At 50.2% G+C, this 21046-nt stretch overlaps 1 protein-coding gene across 1 annotated transcript in view; it reads right to left on the minus strand.

Moving 5' to 3' along the window:
* Nucleotides 1-21046, minus strand: part of GABRA3 (gamma-aminobutyric acid type A receptor subunit alpha3) — a gene marked incomplete at its 5' end in the record, with an annotated part of 72016 nt that overhangs the window by 38443 nt on the left and 12527 nt on the right. The window contains one exon of the mRNA XM_015626260.2: nucleotides 20347-20468. Coding sequence (XP_015481746.2) covers nucleotides 20347-20468 — 122 coding nt within the window. The remainder of the gene's footprint in view (nucleotides 1-20346; nucleotides 20469-21046) is intronic.

Below are 21046 nucleotides of genomic sequence, written 5' to 3' on the forward strand. Positions count from 1 at the left end.
TGATGTGCCTGCAGCCGGGCGCTGGGGGCTCCCGAGTGATGCGTGCTGTGAAAAACAGGGGCGAAGCCGCTGCGGCTCCGTGCAGGGGATTCCTGGATGCTGCGCTGACGTCAGGGAGGCTGCACAGCCCCGGAGCGGAGGAATGGGATGAAGCCGGGGATGGCGAGCTCCTCCAGGGCTGTGCGGGGACCCAAGGGAGCTCAGAGGTGACAAACCCGTCTGTACTGGTGTTTCTGTGCGGGGTGGTGTGGCTGAGAACAGAAGGGTTCAGGATTTTGTGTGCCCAGGGGTACACACCCTCAATCCACCCTAAGTCAGCTCCTGGAGGGAGGTGTTTCTGCTCTGGGCTCCATTATCCCATCTCTAGCTGTGGTCACAACCTACGAAGGGCAGTAACAAGCTGAGAGTGCCTCTTAACTCCCTCCTAGACAACCCCATTTATCCTCTGCTCAGGAATTTCTGAGGTCCCCCTTATTCAGTGTCCCCAAACACACAAAGCCCTGCAGGAAGGATTCCCACCAGCCTGTGCTGAGAGCAGTGGCACCATGACTAGAGGGGTGCAGCGTTGCTTTCTTCCACATCACACAACCTAAAGTGACATCAGGGTGGCACCCAAAAACACCAGGGTGGTGTTTTCCAGCTAACTCAGCATCCCTGGGAAGGGAAACACAAGAAGTCAGCTGGTACTAGAGATTCCCACCTCATACCTTCCCCAAACTGCTTGCCATAGTAATTAATAAGCAGTAGAAGGTAATTTTTGCAGCTGCACACAGAAGCTCTTTGTGTGTTTCATTCTTTGCCTTCTCAGCCTCCCACTGGGGGGATTTAATTTTCCTTCCACTTCTAGCCTCTAGAACAAAAGAGGTTTCCATGACCTTTGCTACAAGCTCCACGAGCCCACTGGAGCTGAGCTGAACCACAGCCCTGGGCAGCCCTTACCTTCAGAGGTGTCACTCTACAGCCCTGGCCAGAAACTCCATCCTTGGGTCCTTCCTCTCCCTCTGACAATTTCAGCCCCTTCACTCCAGGGCTGCCTTTCCCAGTCCCTGCCTGTGCTTTTTCAGGCGGCCCTTTAACCTGTGCTGCTGCCTTGTTTTGGAAAGTGGGAGCTGAGTGGTGTCTCCTTGCAGGATGAGAGCACTGAAGAAGGGAGGGACATCTCTGGGTGGTGTGGCACGTGGCACCTGCTCTGTGACCTGGCACTTGGGAATGCCAGGCCAGTGCTGGGAGAGGACAGGGAGGCACGAGCAGAGGGGCAGGTGCCCAAGAGGAGAGGGTGACCTCTCTCCACAACCTAAAGCTGTAAAAATGGAGACATCTACATCACCAAGCACACACCAGAAAGCCCTGACGTGGCCTTCACTGCTGCTCTCCTGCTGTGGGGGCACTTAGGCTCCCCCACATGCATCAGAATTTTTTTGCTTTTCTTGCAATTTCTTTTTTTCCAAGGGAGCTCAAAAATAGCAGCAGAGAAGGAAACATTTCAGTGAACATCTCTGCAGTGCTGTTGATGCCTCCTGGGCTTGTCCAGCCCAACCAGGGGATAAAGCTGACTCCAAGGACATTGACAGAGCTCCTGCCACACAAAAGGCCACAAAGCAGCGTGAGCTATTGTTAATGTCACGACCACAAAGACCCCAGCTGCGCCTGGAGTGCTTCCACAGCAGGTGTCCTGGGAGCAGAGGCTCTGCTGGGGTCAGGAGGGAAAGGCTGGGGAACAGAGGTGCCAAAAAGCCACGAGAATCTCCTGGCATTCCCTCCAGCCTCTGGGAAAGGGAGAGCAGAGCTGGAGAGCAGAGATGCAGGCAGGTCTCAAGCACAAACCCTTCTCTCTCCTCAGCTGGGTATGACTTGGGGATCTCAGACAACACAGACAGAGATCGTGAGCAACCTCTTCAAACTCCCAGTCCCAAAGTAAAAATACATCTTTTCAGACATTGCTTGGCTGTTGCAGCACCCCAGCAACCTTGAATATGAAATTACTTGCTCAGAAGCGAAAGCCAAGTCTCCTATCACAGGCATTCACCCCTGTCTGGCAGCTCAGCCCGGGCACCTTTCCCAAAAGCGGACAGCAGTGTGTACATGTTCTTCTTCTCAGAAGAAACAGCAAGAACATACACAAAATGTCTTGGTCCTGTCAGTGCCAAATGGCAGCCAATGGGGCCAGAGATGTCACCAGGGGGCTGGCAGGTAGCCCAGCCCTTCAGAGGCCAGACAGAGCTAACAGCAGCATCAGCTCTAATTCCCTGAACTGCCTGAAACACCCACACGACTCCAGGAAAACTCACTTGGGCAGAAGCAGCACGACACAGCCGAGACCCTGCTGGCCCCATGGATAATCCCACAGGTGAACCCATAGGGAGTTCTGCCCACCCAGACCTCACCACCTCTGATAGCACCTGCCCCTCTCTACAGAGCACAGAGATGGGGGTGAGCAGGGCCCATGGATGAAGGCTGGTGACCTGGGACAGTGGGGTTAAAGATGACAGGATGCTCATCTACTGCAAAGTGGGGTCAGCCAAGGACAGAGCACTGGGAAATCTGTACTCTGCAGAATAAACCACATAGTAAGGAAAGAAACAATATAAATGTCTGAAACAAATGTCTTATCTCAGCAAAAGCAGGGGTGAGTAAGAGCCTGCAGGGGATTGCCAACAAGACCTTTGGGTTGGATCCTTATCTAGCTCTGCCATGTCACAAATGATTTGTCTCACGCAGTTTTGCCTGGTTATTTGCTTGATTCCAGAGTAACTGGGTCTGTGTAACAGCTCTGACACCCTCAGTTTTGCTTCCAGTGACTTCTGCAGGGTTATGATCAAAAGGACATCGCGTTTAGATGGGGAACAAGGCTATCTGCTGCTCGCCAGGAAAGCATCAAGCCTGTTTCCCCAATCCTGGGGTGCTGAGGCTTTTTTTTACCCACTGCTGCTGCTCCAGTCTCCTGGCACTGCCAGCATTTGCTGTACAGCCAGTTCCCAAGTTGCTGCTCTGTGAGCCATAGTGATTAATTACTACCTTCTCTCTGGTGTGATGGCACATCAGTGTCTACAATTGTGTGTCCTCCAGCCAGACTAGAGAGAAATCATCCGATCTGTAAACACAGCTATGCATGTGGTGTCACTTCCAGCTGTGCTTCTTTCCTTTCTCCCCTCAACCTGAATATTTCAGGGAGAACGAGGAGTTCAAAAGAATTTCAGGGGCTGTCTCAAGAGACAGCCAACAACGAAGCCGCTCCCACGTGATGAGAGAGATCAGCATGGTCTGCAATTACATGTGCTCAATTCCTCAGCACAGATGAAGTGAGATGATGCCTGTCAAAGCCTCAGAAAGACAGCCTGCCCTGGCTCCCTTTTTTAGCAGGGCCACCGAGAGCTGAGGCAGGGCACAGATTTATCCCCTGTCTCATACCACATGCTGCAGATGCAGAGTTCTCACATGGCTGCAGCCAATGTCCTCTGCAGGAAGGACCTGCAGGACCATGAAGTGACCCAGTTACCACTTGAGTATGGCTGTTCTGGGATTTATGGCACACTCTCAGGCAGAGATGGATGTCTAATTCCGGGGCACAAACTCCTTGGGCTGCGTAGGGAAGATCAGCTTGGTTTTCAGAAGAGAAATCCCTCAGGAGTCTGCAAATGTGCTGTACATGTGCTCATGGCTCTGACCCAGGGCTGAGCTCTCTGTACACCTACACAACTCCATAACCAACAGAGTCTGGATGAAGGCACAGCTATTGCTTACAGCAGAGTGCCCAGACACACTTTGTTCCTCAGCACAGTGCTGAGAGGCACAGGGGGCATCTGCTGGTCCCTTTTGGGTGAGTAACTGCTCTCCATCCCTCCCTCCCTCCCCAGCACTCCCAGCAGCACAGTAGCCCAGTTTTCTGGCCTGACCTTGCTGTGCTGCCCCTTTGTCTCAACACACGCTGGGTAAGGGGACTCCCAGGCATACCTGGCACGCTGGCTCAGTCCAGGTGCTGCTCTAGAAGGTGCTACAGGGATTTCACACCCTCCCATGCTGGTGAAAGGCATTTTCTCACACTTTTCAAGAGTGTGGGGTGCAGGTTACTGCTCTACCCAGCAGAGCAGCCTAGGAGAGATGTTGCTTTACCAGCAGAGGAGCCAACAAGCCCTGCTTCCTGCAGATCAGCTTTTCCTGCCTGTTTTTCTTATGCCTAACACCAGTTGATCCCACGTAGTTACCTCTCGCCTTTGGGTCCTTTTCCACTCAGCTTCATAATTCCACAAATCTTGGAGGGACTCCAAACCCCAGAGTTATCTACCTTTTCTGTCAGGCTTTGCTCAGATCAGCCAGCAGGCTCTAAAGCTTATGGAAGACAAAAGGCAGCAAGATGGGTGTGATAAGCCTTACACCATTAGAAACCCTGGCTAAAAACCTACCACAAGGCTCCACAGAATGTGATGTAATTTAGCTTGCCCCCCATTTATCCACGTGCACATACTCTTATCACACATCCAGGGGTTAGATTTGGGGTGTGGTGCAAGTTAGTGATGAGCATCCAGTCCAGCAGGGACAGAAGGAAGAGTCAGAAGCAGAGAGTGCTGGAGGGTGTGCAGCCATGGAGGCTTTATACACACCCCTCATTCTCACACATACAGACTACAAACAGAGCCTACAAATTAGCTGTGCTATTTTTGCCACAGACAGAACTAAGACAGAATGAACAAAGCTAGTGTTGTTACTATTTTAAGGACTCAGGACACCCTCAGATGCCAGGAAGACAGAGGAGGAATATGTATGTATGAGCATGCTTTTAGAGGTTCTGCAGTGCTCCGAGACCCTGTGGTAATGGAATGGTAATGGTACATAAACATGTTTGTTATATATTATAAATACAATGGGAAAATGTGTGAATATAAATTAGCATGCATAATTTAACATACTCAGTATTAAAGCCTGGCCTTGATGGCTAAGCCAGAGGTGCTTGGGAGGGGGAATCCCTGCTAGTCCCTGTGGACTGGGGAAGAGCAGACAGGCAACGCTGTGGAAACAGCTGGTACTTCCAGCTGTGCCTGAAGAAAACCAAAGCCAGGAGAATTCTACTGCAGGAGCAGAAACATGAGGGCAAAAATGCCAGTCTGCTAGCTGAGCCTTGGGCAAACCCACTCCGTGTTACCTGCAAGGCACCTGTGTTCTGGTTTGGGCCTGCCTTGATGACCTTATTCAGTTAATTCTCCCCTTTAAGCATCAATTCAATGTTCTTGCTGGCCATGGCAAAGGATCTTGGTGAACAGAACCCTCAGGGAAAGATTTCATGGGTTCAGCGCCTCAATGCTGTGGCTGAGGTTGCAAACACGGGAGTGGTGAGGCACCAAAACAAAGCACTGCTGTGTCCTTCCACACATGAACAACCCAGCTGGGAAAACCACTTATTAGACCAGGCTTATCCATAACCTACATGAACCCCATGTTATCCATAACCTACATGAACCCTCTGAAGCTTCTTCCTTAGGCAGACTGGCCTTGGCAGGTTTTTGCTTACTCCCTTTCCTAAAAACACTGAGCCTTTTGTTAACTCATTCTCTGCAAGTCTTTCTTTAAGAGAAATCACCACCTCCCAACAGGCTACAGTTGCTTTGAGAGGAATTGCAAAACCTTCAGATGAGTGCCAGTAATATCCTTGGCGTTTGTAAAGTGATTACTGAGCTCTGCAATTCATCAGGCAGATCCCCAGGAAAAAGATAAGCACGAAGGTGCAATACAAAACTGCTGCTGCCAACCTGATAATCATTGATAGAAAACAGAGAAAACAGCTGCAAAGAGTGAAAAGCCAGGAAGCAAACAGGGGAATGCAAGAAAAATCAGAGAATCACAAAGGTTGGAAAAGACCTACAAGATGGAGTCCAGCCATCAACACATCACCATGACCATGGCCAGCACTAAGCCATGTCCTCAAGAGCCACATCCATGTGTTTTTTGAACACTTCCAGGAATGGTGATCCCACCACTTCACTGAGCAGCCTGTTCCAGGCTCTGACAACCCTTTAGGTAAAGAACTTTTCCCTAATATCCAACCTGAACCTCCCCTGACTCAACTCGAGGCCATTTCCTCTCATCCTGTCACTGGTTGCCTGGGAGAAGAGACCGATCCCCACCTGCCTGTCCCCTCCTGTCAGGGAGTTGTAGAGAGCAATACGGTCTCCCCTGAGTCTCCTTTTCTCCAGGCTGAGCCCCCTCAGCCACTCCTGGTGCTCCAGACCCTTCCCCAGCTCCATTCCCTTCCCTGGACATGTTCCAGCCCCTCAATCTCCCTCTTGTCATGAGGGGCCCCAAACTGAACAGTCCCAAACCAAATGAGACACACACTGCATGAAATTTATGTCACTGCAGAGGGAGGAGGAAGAACAGTGATATCTCAGTGAAGTGCATGAGGTTTGCAGGCTGAGCTCGGAGCTCCAGCCCCACCACTGCTGCTCTGCACTGTGGCTCTGAGCACAGCTCTGCTGTGCCTCAGTCTCCCCACCTGCCTTTCAGCCCCGGTGCTGCCTGCCCGTGCCTCTGGCTGTGTCTCATTCCAGGCTGCTCTGCAGGCTGAGCATTGCCAGAACATGTGATGGGCTGTAGTGGGCAAAAAATGGAAATAAAAAAATAGGAGAAAGTGACTCCTGGGGATTGCTGTACAGCTCAGAGGAAGGGCCCATTTAATTTTCAAGCTTGTCCCCCGAGGCCAATGCCAGGTACTGAGACAAGATACAAGAGTACTGTAGCAGGGAGCAAAGCTGTAATTTGCACTCTGGTTCCCTTATCCATTAGCTCCTAGCTGGCATTTCCTTCAGCAGAGAACTCAATCAGCTCCTCAGACAGTGTGCCTCTGGTGATGCTGCTGGTATCCTTCACCTCCACTCCCAGGGCACTGCAGGCAAACATTTTCCCTTCTTCATGCACCCCAACGTGGTCTCTGTGGCAGAGCCCAGCTCTGCACAGAGCTGTCTGTCCCCTGTCATGCACGGGCCACTGGGCTGCATGGCCAGTGCTTATTTATTTCAGCAATGCCAATACAGAGTGTAAATAAACTCATTTAATTCACACTGCTCTGCACTGGTCAATTTAGCATTTCCCCTGGGCTCACCCTGTGCCACCTCTGCCACACACCGAGAAAGGCACTGGGAGAGAAAGAAAAAGAAAATGCACTGGAAAACAAAGGAAAGAAAGAATTTCACTGACTACCAGGTGCAAATAACTCCTCCTGGCTTTGCTGCCCCTGACTTGCATGGGAAAACAGACTCTCATAAATCCCCAAACACTCACTGTGCTCCTCCAGGACATCCTCTCCCACCTGCCTTCCCCTGCTTCCCAGGACAAGTTCCTGGCTGCCAAATGGGGCCAGCAAACTCTGGCAGCAGGGGATTCGTGCCCACGTGGCAAGAGGGGCTTAGCTGTGAATTCAGGCTGCTGTTTTATGCCAGGTGAGCAAAACAACTTCAGAGGAAATTCCATTTTGGCTCTAAATCTTCCCCTCCCCAGCACTGTTCAGACACCAGCATTGCCTGTCCCAAGGACAGGAAGGCTTTTTTTATCACAGTTACTCACAAAAATTCAGCAACTGATATGGAATTGTCAGTCCTGCCCACTACATGAATTATGATATGCTGCATGGTACTCTGATACTCCCATCAGAGACAGGCAGAGGGCAGATGCCTCCAGATGTATGTAATTTTTAATTTCCTTTGCTGGGGAAAATGTTTTCTTGTTTTAGTGATGTATGTTCAAAGCGTTCCAGTTCCCATGGCAACTCTCTGCTTCCATTGGAGATGTCATTTTTCATGCCATCCCTTCAGAATTCGACATCTTCTCGCAGAAGTTTTGAAGAAATGTCTCTCTTAAATATATATTTATTAGAGACAGTGCCCGAGAGTGTGTTTTATTGACACGTTTCTTAGGTGACTCAGCCTACAGAGCAGAAAGCTGTCTCCAGAAATATGCTGCCTGCCAATCTGCCTTTCCTCAGCTTCTGTTTTCAAGCACAACTCTCCCTCTCTTTTTCTGCCATGCAGTTATTTGCCAGCACCTGCTCCCTTTTATTTTTCTTTAATTCCTTTCTGTTCCCATCACTCTTGTCCATGCCCAGCATCTGCTTCCCCCCAGATTTTTTTTCCTTTAATTCCTTTCTGCTCACATCACTGTCGTCCATGCCCAGCTCCCCAGCAAAGCAACCACAGCAGGGGAGTGCCCAACTGTGCCAAAAATGTCTGGGCCCATTCCCTGCTGCCGCATTTGCACGTAGAGAAAACCCCAAAGTACTGCAAAATAGAGACTGCACGAGCCTCTCCATCCTGGAGGTGCAGCAGCAGGAGCACCTGCAGCCCCCTGGATGCTCTCCCTGTTCCATCTGGCTGGAGCCCCTTGGGAAGGGCTGAGGGCATCAAAGTGCTCATCCTGCTCCCCAGTGCAGGACCCTGGGCATGGGGCTGCCATCCTGCCCGGGGGGAGGATTCCTGCCCCAAGTGTTGTTTATCAGTTTTTGTGGCTCGTGGTGTTGTGGGGCCTCTCTGTGCCCCACAGGTGTGGGGCTGAGGGATGCTGAGATGGAGCCAGCTCCCTGTTTAACCCCAGCTTTCCCTGCCCCACCAAAGCACGCTGCCTGCCCCTAACCATCACCCCCAAACCCCTGCACCCCTGGTTCTGCAAACCCCTGTGGGGAATGGGAGATGTAACATCCCTCCCATGGCAGCTTCCAGAGACTTTTCACAAAACCCCAGAGCTGGGTTTCTTTCCAGGCTGCAAGGAGCCCCCAGCTCTGCTGCCCTCCGGGATAGGGGAGCCCCCAGGCCCTGCAGGGCTGCTCAGATCCCCTCACTGAGCAGGATCCCACCCTGAGAACCCTCACTTGTTCCACAATCAGCATCTCCTGGCAGCTCCTTGGAAAGAGGCAGCACCGGCTCCGCGAGGATCCCGGCGGGAAACCGCGCAGGAGATCCTTAATAGAGCTGTAACGTTACAGCTCCAAATTGCCTTCCTCCAGGAGACAAATCCGAGCGAGGAAATTGGTAGGAGCTGAGCAGATCTGGAGGCTGATGGAGCTAATCCCAGGCATGTTTAAATGCAAAGGCCCAGGGAGCCTCACTCAAACCCGACGCGAGCGCCGGAGCTCGCTGCTGGGTTTAATTCTCAGGTGCAGCCTCTTCTGAGGGGTGGGAAAAGCAGGGAAAATCAGAACACTGGGAGCAAACATCACACGCCAGCTTCAAGGTCAGGACCTCAGCAAAACCATGCACCAGCCAAAGAGCAGCTCCTGTTCACCCCATTTTAGAAACCACATGGATAAACATTGCTGTGGTCCCTTGGAGGAGTTTAGAAACATTTTCAGCCTCAAGCAGAGACACACAGGCTCAGGGGACACTTCTTGCTGACTCCAGACTTCACATTAATTGTCCCGTCCCACCAGCCATTAATCAAACGTCTTCCACTTGCATTTTTATTGAAAATCAATTTAATAAAGTAGGTGGGAGTCCGCACGCTTCCATAACATCAGATAAATATTCATGGGCGCTTACACTGCTTTAGCTAAATGAGTTTTTTAAATTTAACTGGTGCAATTTCCTTGTTCCTTAATATATGGCTTGGCTTGCCCTTGTTCAGGAACAGAGACGAGGTGGGACTAGCTAACTCACAGGCTCACCAAGGAAAACTCCTCTGCCCTGGAGCCAGAACCTTTGGGCAAGGATTATGTCATCAGTAATTGGAAATACCAGTGCTGGGGTCAGCGTCACCTGGAGCAAATCCCCAGAGCTGAGGTGGAATTCCAAAGGGCCACTTGGAGTTGAAAACTCATTTTCCACCACTGAGAGGATGGACCCCGTTTTTACCTCAGCAGGTGTGCCCTTTGATTTCCACTTTTCCCTCCCTGTTTAAGCAGCCATTGTGCTCCAGCAGCCAAAGCTAATGAAAATCCTTGGAAAATGCACCCCCCTGATGGTTACTGAAGGAGGTTAAAAGGCTTCCAGCTACCAAAACACACCACGCACCAGGGAAAGAACAGAAACACACCCACTCAGGATTTGAGAGTCCTTGGAGAAGGGATGAGCACCAGGATCAGCATCACTGAGACAATCTCCACCTGCAGCCCTGGGGAGGGCAGGATAACCCCAAGCAAGGCTCCTTGCTGCAGCCCTTCTTCCTAAAGGCTGTTGTCAGAGCCAGATGGAAGAAAGGCAAAGCCTGACACATTGATCAAATTTAGGAGACAGGCAGGACTCAGGCAGTGCCTATCAGTGAGAGATTTTACAGCGTCTAACAGCTCTTTGTTAACTGGAGCAGTGAGGAGCTGCAGCTCCCAAAAAGCAGCAATGCAGGGCAATTCAGCCACTGCCAGGATTGCTGTCATGTTATCCCAGTGATAGCCTTCTCTTGAAAGGCAGTGCTTTAGAAATCAGCACACCATCACTTTGCCTTTGTTATTAACGAAATCTGACTTGTTTTCATCGTTACAGCCCCGACCTAATTCCCCGTGCACACGCTCCCTACAGCAGCCCAGAGCCCTGGACAGGATTTGCTTTCTCTGTACTTTGATGACATGAAGGTTGTGACTGGCCCTGCAGACAGGCACAGAGAGTCTGAGCCCAGGGACAGGGCATGGAGAGCCCTCCCTGCCCCGTGCACTTCCACTGAGAGCCACACTTCCAGTGAGAGCCACACTTCCACCGAGAGCCACACTTCTTCCACTGAGAGCCACACTTCCCGTGCTCCAGCTCCAGGGCCTGGGTGATGTGAAGACAAACGGGATCCATGAAGTGCCACCATCATCATTTTCCCTTTATCCCCAGCAGCTACAGATGCAGCAGAAGTGGGCAATCCTCACTTTGTGATGTCACAAGAGTCTCGTTGCTCAGTTCCTCCCATAACACAGCAGGGCCAGTTCTCCTGTGAGCCTCCCAGAGCACTGATTTCCCTGATTTCCCTGCTATTAAGACAGCAGCCCTGCTCTGGAGAGATCAGCCTCGCTGGAGACAAACTGCCTGTCAGCAAACAGCACTAAATACAGGGTATCATACTCCACAGATGATGGCATGCTTTTAGTGTTTTCTCTCTTGGATGCAGGTCACACCACTAATGTCATCTCCAAACACCGAAATCCTACATGTGAAAAGGTAAAGCTTAATTGCCTTGAACAGCAACTCTTGTATTGACTCCAACATAAGGCCCATAAATATTAATACAGCTATATTTAGCCCCTTTCAATTATACATACAAAATTGAACATCTTTCTGGGAACGAATCAGTCCGGATAGGGCTTGGATATTTTTCCTTTTCCCTTTTTAATGCGTTCTGCATCAAAATAATAATAATTCAAATGAAACCAAAGCTTTAAAAATCCCAAAACAACAAAACCAGTGGATGGAGGCAAAGTCTTAAAGATGTTTTTCTGGCTCAACCAAACTCACCGGGCAGGTGTCAGAGGCACTTGTTAGAGCTCAAGCCCTGCCCCACATGGTTCCCATTTATTTGTTGACTCAGTCCCTTTGCTGTAGGGCAGCAGATGGGCCCTGCTGAAGGTGTGAACCCAGAGGAACACACAGGCGAACTGCTGGGACAGGGATGCTCAAGGGAGGTCCCATCCAAGCATGACCATGCCCACACAAAGCCTTCTGCAGTTAAAGACCTTCTCCTTTGTATAAAAATCACATCCACTTTACTGATTTGCAAATTAATTATACATCGCTTCCCTTGCCAAAGTGGACTTAATGGTATTGACATTACATGACAAAGAGGAGCTATCAGAAAGCTTCTCTCATAATGATGGCTAGATTGATCAGGGAAGAAGAAAGGAGATTTCATGCTTTTATTTTTTAACCCTTCCTCCTGAAAGCAGACAAGGCCCTTTTCTAGGAAAAGGCATTTTCAAATTCTCAGGTGAGTCCAGGTACATCTCTCCAAAGGGAAGAAGAGCTCTCATCTTTCATGCACAAAAGCCTGGAATTCAATTCCCACATGTGCACAGATCCTTCACAGAAAACACAACTTGAGGGGGGAAAAACACCCCAACATAGTTTACACCTTCATATGTTGCAGGATGCTGGCCACAGCTGGCTAATGTGACATCCACATGATGAGATAAGAACTCAGATGAGTAAGTATGAATGCAGGACAGCAAAAAAAAACCTGATCTGGCCTATATGGACACAAAACTTCCTCAACAAGAGCTCTGAAGGATGCAGCAAGCCCCGTGCAGAGACTCTGGCACTGCTTTGGGGGGTTTGTTATGGTCCTCAGACCCTTTCCAAAGCAAAGTTTCTCATATCAGAACTGATCCTTCCAAACCAGAGCTGAGTGAAATGGTTTTTGTGACATGGAAACAGCATCTTGGCTTTTCAGACACAATTTATTTTGCTCCAGTCACGAGTTGTTCCATCCACTGACTCAGCCTGAACTTTGTCATCAATAGGATTTTGCAGCAGGTTGGGAGAGGGGGGAAAAGAAAAATCATATGCTTCTTCCATGCCTGTTATTCTAAACACTTTGGTTCGAATTATATCCTTCCAGAAGGTAAAGAGAACGGGGCGTCCTTTCCTCACAATGCAAATTGTAGATTAAAATCCCTCTCTAGGCTATACTCTGTGCCTATAATTGTCAGTACTCCACAAGCACTCGGGTTTTTTTTAATAAAAATTAACTGCACATCCTTCAGAGGTGCATTTTTAAAGTTAATTTACAGGTTAGTAGATAAAGAAATATTACAGGAAATTCCTGCTCCATCAGATGAGAGTTTTGCCACTTACTGCAACAGGGAATTTCCATTTGACTTTTAACAGTCTTTGCTTAAGAGACCCTGCACAGTTTAGCCTCAGTCTTGCAGCACTCCCCAAAGCCCCATGCATCTTCCAACCTCACAAACACTCCAGTATTTTTATTTAATCAAACAATAACCTTTAAATAAATGGAACGGCATTAAGAAGCTAACAGGTCTGAAGTAGCAGCATTAATCCCCCCTCCACAGGGGGCTCAGATAGATGTGATTTGATTGCTTCTTCCAGATGGATCAGGGCTGAAATTCACCACCAACACAATCAATGACTTTGCCTCATCAGACATAAACAATGCCTCTATATTACTACATGAACTGCTGCAAACATTTTATCCTCTAGCTCAACAAAATAAAAGCTGCAGTTTCCTCAGTATTTGACCAGTTGTTTCACCACCAGCTTCCCGGAACAAACCAATTAAAGTTGTTTCTGTAATATCCAATAAAAAAATCTTATTTCTCAATCCATATCAAAGCCACATTATAAATCCTTTACATGGGACTGAATGAATGGAAATTCTAATAAAGGAGAAGCTGCCATAGTCCAACAGATCAATAAAGACATCCTCACAAGCAGTTTATAGCCATCTATAACATCATCTACTAATGTTCTTAAACCCATCTAACACATGTTCAACATGCTGAAACATCAGCTATCGCCTTCCAGAGTCATTATAAACAAACACCATCATCCCGTCTCTGACACATGCACAGCTCCCCCTCGGGCAGGGATCAGCTGCCCAGCGTTCACACTGCTTCACTGCAGGTGTCTGAGCCAGAACTGCAGCTCTGACATGTTACTCCAGCACATATTACTGGGCCAAAAATCCCCTGCAGATGGCTTTCCTTTCCTAGAAAAATGTCTTGCACCCTGGGGAAAATCTTCTTGCCTACACGTGTGGGTGCACGGCAGGGTCAGCAGCTCCTCGCTGGAAACTCACAGCCAGGGAAGACACCAGCTGAAAAAAGGCATCCACAGGAGCAGGATGAACACCTTTCCCTTCTCAAAAATCACAACCCCACAGCCTGGGGGCTTGGTTGGGCTGCTCTGGAGAGCCCAGAAGTGTTCCCAGCAAGGACAGGCGGGCACAGACCCAGTGTGGTGGCACACTCAGAGCTCTGCAGTGGCACTGGCTGCTGCCAGATACCCCCAAAGCCCCAGTGCTGACCCAAAGCCAGGTGTTTCACACCAAAAACAATCTATCTCCTTTCACAATGGGTTCCTGACCCCTCCTGAGTGCCTGTGACATCCCTGCAGCTTTGATACAGCCTTGTTGCCCTCAGCACATTCATAACTTATTTAAGAGAAGGCTTCCACCCTTAGGCACAGCTGTCAGGGCTGTGCTCCTCGCCTGCCCTCTGATGTGTGCAAGGCTTTCCACACAGAGCTGTGCACCAGGGGTTTAAACAGCAACACCACCGGGAATTGTGTGCCAGAGAGGAGAGCACCAGGGCTCTGCAAATCCACAGTGAAGCTGTCTTTGGAGAGCTTCCCCCGATGGAAAGACAACCTTTCTTTATAATTTGTTCACAGATCTTGACTTCAGAAGTTTGACGAGACAGAGCAGGGTCCCCGTTGCCCAGAAAGGTAAACAGAAGGAAATGCTGTTCAGGCAATGCCTCAGCTTCAAATTAAAACTCATCAAGGAAGCTCAGACAAAGACAAAAATCTGAGATAAGACATGAATTTTGTTTTTTTTCCCCTAAGAAAGCATCAAATTCCTCCCTGGAGTAATCAATACAAAGCATGAAGTCAGATCAGAGAGAAGAGATGAGAAGTGGAAGAAGAGTGGAAGAGAAGTGGGAGAAGTGGAACATTAAGACAGAAAAACAGACTAAACACAGACCTGAAACCCTAGAAATTGTAATAAACCACAGAGGACAACTCTGTTTGTCATCTCATGTTTCTCTCACACAAACAGTAGGTCTAGATAATGTTTATGAGGCAGCTTCAGCACACACAGGTCAAAAACCTATCCACAAGTGAAAAGGAAAATTTCAACATTTCATCCAGATTTCAGGAAATAAAAGTTCTGTAAACTTCAATCTGGACAATTTAACACTTTTTATTACTGTTATAGGTTATTTTCACTACAAAGGTATTTCTTGTTGGATCCTGCCAGGCAGATATGGTCTCACTGTTTCATTTTGGAAAGCACTGTTCTTTCAAGAGAAGAAAGTTCTGTAATTTAATTATTCTATTTCAACCCCTCTGCCTTAATGCTCCCACAGTAACAGACAAGCCCTCTCCTGCAGGAGGTCAGGCCAAAATGACAGATGCACTGAGATATCACACACCAAGCATCTCCTGGGAATGTCTCAACCTAAAGTAGGGACGCCCTGAACCCAAATCCAAAACCTCTTGGCCATCAGCACTTGAATCAGTGAAATACAGGTGGCCAGGCAGGGATACAGGTGTTCCTCAGGAGCCATCCTGACAAACCACACCATCATTAAAAGAGCAGGAAGAAACATTGCACCGCAGAAAGAGGAAACAAGAGAAACTCCAACTGAGGTGCACTTTGCTGACAAAATCATCATGGAAATACAACAGCAGGATAAATATTAACAGGTGGCTTAGATCAAAACCATTGGCAAGGCAGAGCTGACACAGTAAGGATAGATAAAAGGCACCACAGGCCCAGGAGGGCACCCCTGATCTGAGTTGTGAGCAGCAGACCCTGACTGCACCAAGTCCTGCTCAAGCCCAGCGCGGGCTGGGAGGTGCTGACACCAAAGAACAACACAGTGGAGAAGAGGAAGAGGAGCCTGGGATGCTTTCACCCTCTGGATATACCCAGCTGAGGCTCCCTCTGCCTGGATGGGATCACCCCAGGGCCAAGGAATGTAATTTACTCCATCCCCAAGGAAGAAGGGACCCAAGGGGTGAAGGGCCTTGCTCTGCCTGGGGAATTGTGTTGCTTGAATCCAGATGCCTGTGTTTGCTGGTCCTGCTAAACCCCATGGACACTTCAGGAGTCTCCCAAACCTCAGCTGTCCAGAAGCCCCTGGTGCAGAGCTGGTCTGGCAGGGTGCTCAGCAGCCAGCACCCCCTCAGCAGGGCTGAGCTGTTCAGGGACTCCAGAGATGCTGCAGAAGCTTCAAGGAAATACCATGAGTTACCTTGCCAGTCATGCTGCATCCAGGAGGGATAACACTGATCGATCCCAGCCTGGCTGCTTAACATGGTACAAATTGCTTTTTAATTGCAATTGGAGAAACTGGCTTATCTGGGATGTTTACAACTCATCTTTTAGAAAACTGAGCAGCCTACTCTCTTCTCTTCCTTGGGGCAAAATCTTTCTCTCCTGGTGTGCCCTAGAAAAGCCCAGCAGTTTTCTGGAATGCTTCCCAAGCACTCAATGCAGAGACTTTGTCCAGCACTGCTCCAGACACCCTCTGGGTTCCTCACCCTTACCCCAAATGTGCCTCAGGCACAACCCTGGCCCTGTGGAGCAGCCAGTCTCTGGCTCAGCTGGAAGAAACCCGTGCCTTGCTTTGCAAACAGCTGTGGAAAGGTCCCACATGCCTCCTCCTAGAGCAGTAAGCTGCTCCCTGATAGCACTACATTGCCAAAGCATATTTAAAGCATTCTCGAGGCTGTAAGGAAGGAAAAACCTGGAAAAGTCCCCTCCTGGCCCTGCCCAGGCATTCCCAGGATGGCTCTGTGTCAGCTGCAACATGACAAAATGTCATATATTAGGAAATAAGGTAGAGGGGGTACAGCTGTCCAGGGAGCACCACTGACCCTCAAACCCCCAACCACTGTGTCCTCCCTCATGTTGCTGTGCTGGACATCACACTGGCTCTGTAAGGACTGCAGGGACACCTGGAGTAGTTCTGTACATTTGTCATTCACAAAGAATCACTTGTGGTCCCTTCATCTGCATCCCACTCCATGAGCATCTCTTCTTTTTGGGCACAGGACATCTCACCCTTGGTCAGCCAGTTCCACCTCCTTCTCCTGGCCACATCTCCCCTCTCCTGCTCTTGGAAGCTCCAGGTGCACAAAGGAGGCTCCACAGGGAGTCCCAGCAAGGAGAACCAGAGAGCAACAGACAGACACTTCCCACTGCAGCCCCTCCAGGCTGGGCACAGGATCTGTGTGACTTCACAGCTCCAGACCAAGAGCAGAGGCCTGTGCTGTCCACAGAAGCTCTCTTGGGACATTTTCTGATCCTACAAGGTTGGCCATGACAACAGATGTCTCCATTCCCTCGGGGTCCATCTCTGTTCCTCTTCTGACTTAATAACCAATCTGCCCCGTGTTCTCCCAGGGGAAACAGGTTTTCTGCTGACAGCTCCTTCCTCTCCTCCCCCACTCTGAGTCCTAGAAGATGCTCTCTTTATGCAGCTACCTCTTCCCCAAGCCCAGACTATCTTTCAGTGGTCACGAGGCCAAAGAGAAGACTCGGCTCTGTTCCCAAGAGGAATCCAGCCCTGGCTCAGCTGGCAGAGACAGGAAGGAACCTCCTGCCAGACACTGTGACACAAATGGTTGTGTCCCCAGTGCTACAGGGTGCTACTGCAGAAGACAGCAACCTTCCCCTGCCTTTCTTCTTCTAAGCCAGCCTGGACTGTGGTCATAAATCTCCCCCCACCTCAGGCCAGCACGGGCTCCTGGCTGGACTGGATGTCTCCTGTTTGGGGCAGGAGCAGCAGCCAGGCCCAGGGCCACCCTCACCTGGAGCCTGGCTCTGCAGCAGCAGGCGCTCCTGAGCAGCCTCATCATGGGCTTGCTTCAGCTCGTGTCTGCAGCATCCTGGTAGGAAGAGGAGCTCTGGCATGGCAGCTATTAGAGTGGGTGGCAGCAGATGGTGAAAGCAGAGGGGATAAGAAAATAAATACAAAGAGGCTATCTTGAGGGGAGAAGTCACCACATTAACACTCTGTTGCTTACACAGTGTCTTCTCCCAAAGTCTAAACAAACACTGCTCTGTTCCTGGCACACAGGAAGCTGAAGGAGGGGATGGGGCTGAGCACACACAGCACTGCAGAGCCCTGAGAGGTGCTGCAGCTCCAAACCCTGCTCAGCCCTCCATGTCCCAAATGTCTGCAGGGGCATCTCATCCAGAACAGGAAAGCCAGACAGGCAAAGAGCCTGCATGTCCTGTTTCACACAGGTTACACACAATTTAGGGAGCTCCACCCTTCCACCTGCCCGGGTATGGACACAAGATCACCACATCTGCCCTGTCCATGCACTGCAGGGTGTGGATGCTCTTGCCTGACATCTTCAGAAAAGCAATGGAAGACATTCCCAAGGGAAATGGGGACACTACAGGGACCACCCAGTGCTGTCTTACAGGAAAACCAATGTTCCTTGTCCATCACCCAGATGTTCACCTGGAGCAAGACAATCGCTTTCCCAGCCCTCACACAGCCTTGGACATCAGGAGCCTGTCTCTTGCTGACTGCCACCCCAGGCTCTTCCATTAACCCCAAACTCTGGAGTCTGCAGCAAGATAATTTCTGCTTCTCTGGCCACCAGCAGCAGTGGGAGGAGTCTTTCACCCTAATTCTCCTCCTGAGACACCTCCAAGGCTTCAGCCTTGGGAAAAACAACTGAAAGTGGGAAGGGCCTGGCTCACCAGGCTGCTCCATACACAGAGAACAACTCATGGCCAGTCAAGAGCCCCCAAAACCTGCAGCCCTCATCAGTTCCCATCTGGGTCTGCCAGAGAGCCTCAGCAGGGGAACACAGAGGTGAAAGCAATCTTTAAACACACAAGGGCTGGCTCAGGCAAAGGCAATTTATTATGTTAAATACATTATTAAAGGATCTAAAGCAATGGAGCAAAGATGTTCCAAGAAAGGTTTGAACTTCCCCAGCAAGGGGCTCCTGGGACTCCTCTTGTTAACACTTAGCATGGGCTTGTCTGCAGCTGAGCCTACAGTGAGCAGAAATGCCCCCTCAGTCCCCGTGCAGAACTCGTTTCAGTTAAATCAATACAGCCATCAGGGAGACTTGAGGAAGCAAAGCTATTAGTAGGACCACAGTTAATTCTGGGGGAAAGAAACAAGCAACAAAAGCAATAAAACTGACTGATTGCTTATGCAGACAGAGTAACCCTTTCCTGTCTGGGTCCTGCAGCACAGCAGAGGGGAGGATGCTCCCTGGAAAAGGCCTTCCTCCCCAGGTTTGGCATGGTCTCAAAGGGCAGCTGCAGGGCAGAGGGCTGTGGCACAAAGGTGGACACGGGGCTGGGAGGAGGCAAAGCTGCTCTGGGGAAGGAAAGTGCCATTCCAGGAGATCCCATCAGCATGCAAGAGCTCAGAAAAGCAGCTCTTGGCAGCAGGATCTTCAGAAAATGGGAGAGCATGTGGTGACTCCAGCTCTGGGTGGAAATCATGCTCCAGCAGCACACCTTTGCTGAGCAGGAGAGCTCAGAGCAGTGCAGGAACATTCCCTCGGCAGCCCCAGGGACACACAGCTGTCAGCACCTGAGAGAGGCCACCTCTGCCACAGCAACAGTGCACCAGGAAACCACCCAGGCACACATCTCCTTAATCTCATCTGTCTTCCCCACACATCTCCCCATTCTCCTGCCCCCTTAGATCATGTTGACTGGAGCTGTAGGCATTAGGTGGGAAGGTGACTGCCATGGCTTTTTCTTTCTGATGCACCTCAGACAAGTGTAGGAGCTTGCAGTGAAACTCTGCAGCAGCAGCAATAGTGGCAGCAGTGCCGAATGCAGCTCGGGAGGCAGCAGGGCCTGGGTGAGTGCCCGGTGCCCAGAGCAGCACGGGGGGAGAGCCTGCCAGGTGACAGCTGCATAGGAAATAACTGAGATGTGGAGATAGAGGCTCTGTAGCAAAGCAAACTGACTAAAAAGCAGCACCAACATGAGGTGAAGGTTCTGCAGAATGGTGGTATAGAGCCACAGAATCATTCAAGTTGGAAAAAGTCATCAAGTCCAGCTCTACACCCAGCACCAGCACCACGTTTAGCACTAAGCCTTGTCCTCACCAACACTCTTGGGGATGGTGCCTCTGCCATTTCCCAGAGAGCCTTTTCCAGTGCTTTACACCCATTTCTGTGAGAAGTTTTTCCTTACATCTAATCTAAACCTCCCCTGGTGCAACCTGAGGCCGTTTCCTCTTGTCCTGTCATTTGTTACCTGGAGAAGAGACTGACCCACACCTGGCTACACACAACCTCCCTCAGGGAGCTGTAGAAAGTGAGAATGACCCCCCTGTTCTCCAGGCTGAGCTCCCCCAGCTGCTCCTCATCAGATCTGTGCTCCAGGCCTTTCCTCTGGACACGCTCCAGCCCCTCAATGACTTCCTTTCTGGATGGATCAGCATTTCTGAAAGGGTGATGCCTCCAAAATAGCAGGAGCAGGTTCATCCCCAGCTGCTCCACTGCAGGCCCGTCCCTGCGCTGTCACAGGCCACCACAGCACCCCGGGCCTCGCACCTCTCAGCCCACGAGACCCCCAAAACAACCCCAAAACGGGGCAACAGCCACCAACCGAGCCTGGCAGCGAGCAGCCTCCCCTCCTGGCAGCAGCTGAGTTACTCAGAATCATCCGTGCTGCCTGGCCTTGCCAAAGGCACGCAGCTGAGGGAAGAACCCCACTGACCTCCGAGCCCAGGCCTCAGGCGGTTGTCGTATCCGTCCAGGAGCCGGTCCAGGATGCGTGTGAAAATGGTGATGTTGTCTTTGCTGTCATCCACGACGTCTGAGACGTGCTTCTGAGAGAGCCTGGCCCATGGGACAGGGGGAAAACCAGGAAAAAAGCGTTAGGGGGGGAATCTATGCTGTGCGTGCTCTGAGAAGCTACAGGGAGTGAAGGGAGGGGGTTCCTGCTCCAGCCTGAAGTGCAGGACTCAGCTTTTGATAAAGTCATGCGTTTGCAGGACTCAGCACAGGGCATTTCTGATCCTCACAGACCTCCCCACTGTCCCCTCCCCACCTTTCCCTGCTCAGAGCCAGCAGCACCACAGGGAGCAGTTTAGGAACCCTATTTTAACAGGGAGCTGCTCCAATATCCCTTTCCTGTCCCTAAAAATGGGCATTTTCTGAGCAGAGGCTGTGGGAAGCTCAGTTATTCAAGTGCCACTATCTCCTTGCAGGCAGCATGGGAGAAGTGACACCAGTCATTTGCCAGATTGAGCCATTTCAAAGATCTCTGCCCCAGGGAAGAGGGGAGACAGAAAAGTAAAAATTCAGTAAACAGGCTTAAAGCCTCATCATTAAAACACTTAGTGAACCATCTCTGCAGTTTGCTGAACTTTCCCTGTTTATAAAAACAAATGAGTTTCCACATTCCCATCTCTGCT

Source organism: Parus major, chromosome 4A (genome assembly GCF_001522545.3).
Source record: "Parus major isolate Abel chromosome 4A, Parus_major1.1, whole genome shotgun sequence".
Lineage (NCBI taxonomy): Eukaryota > Metazoa > Chordata > Aves > Passeriformes > Paridae > Parus > Parus major.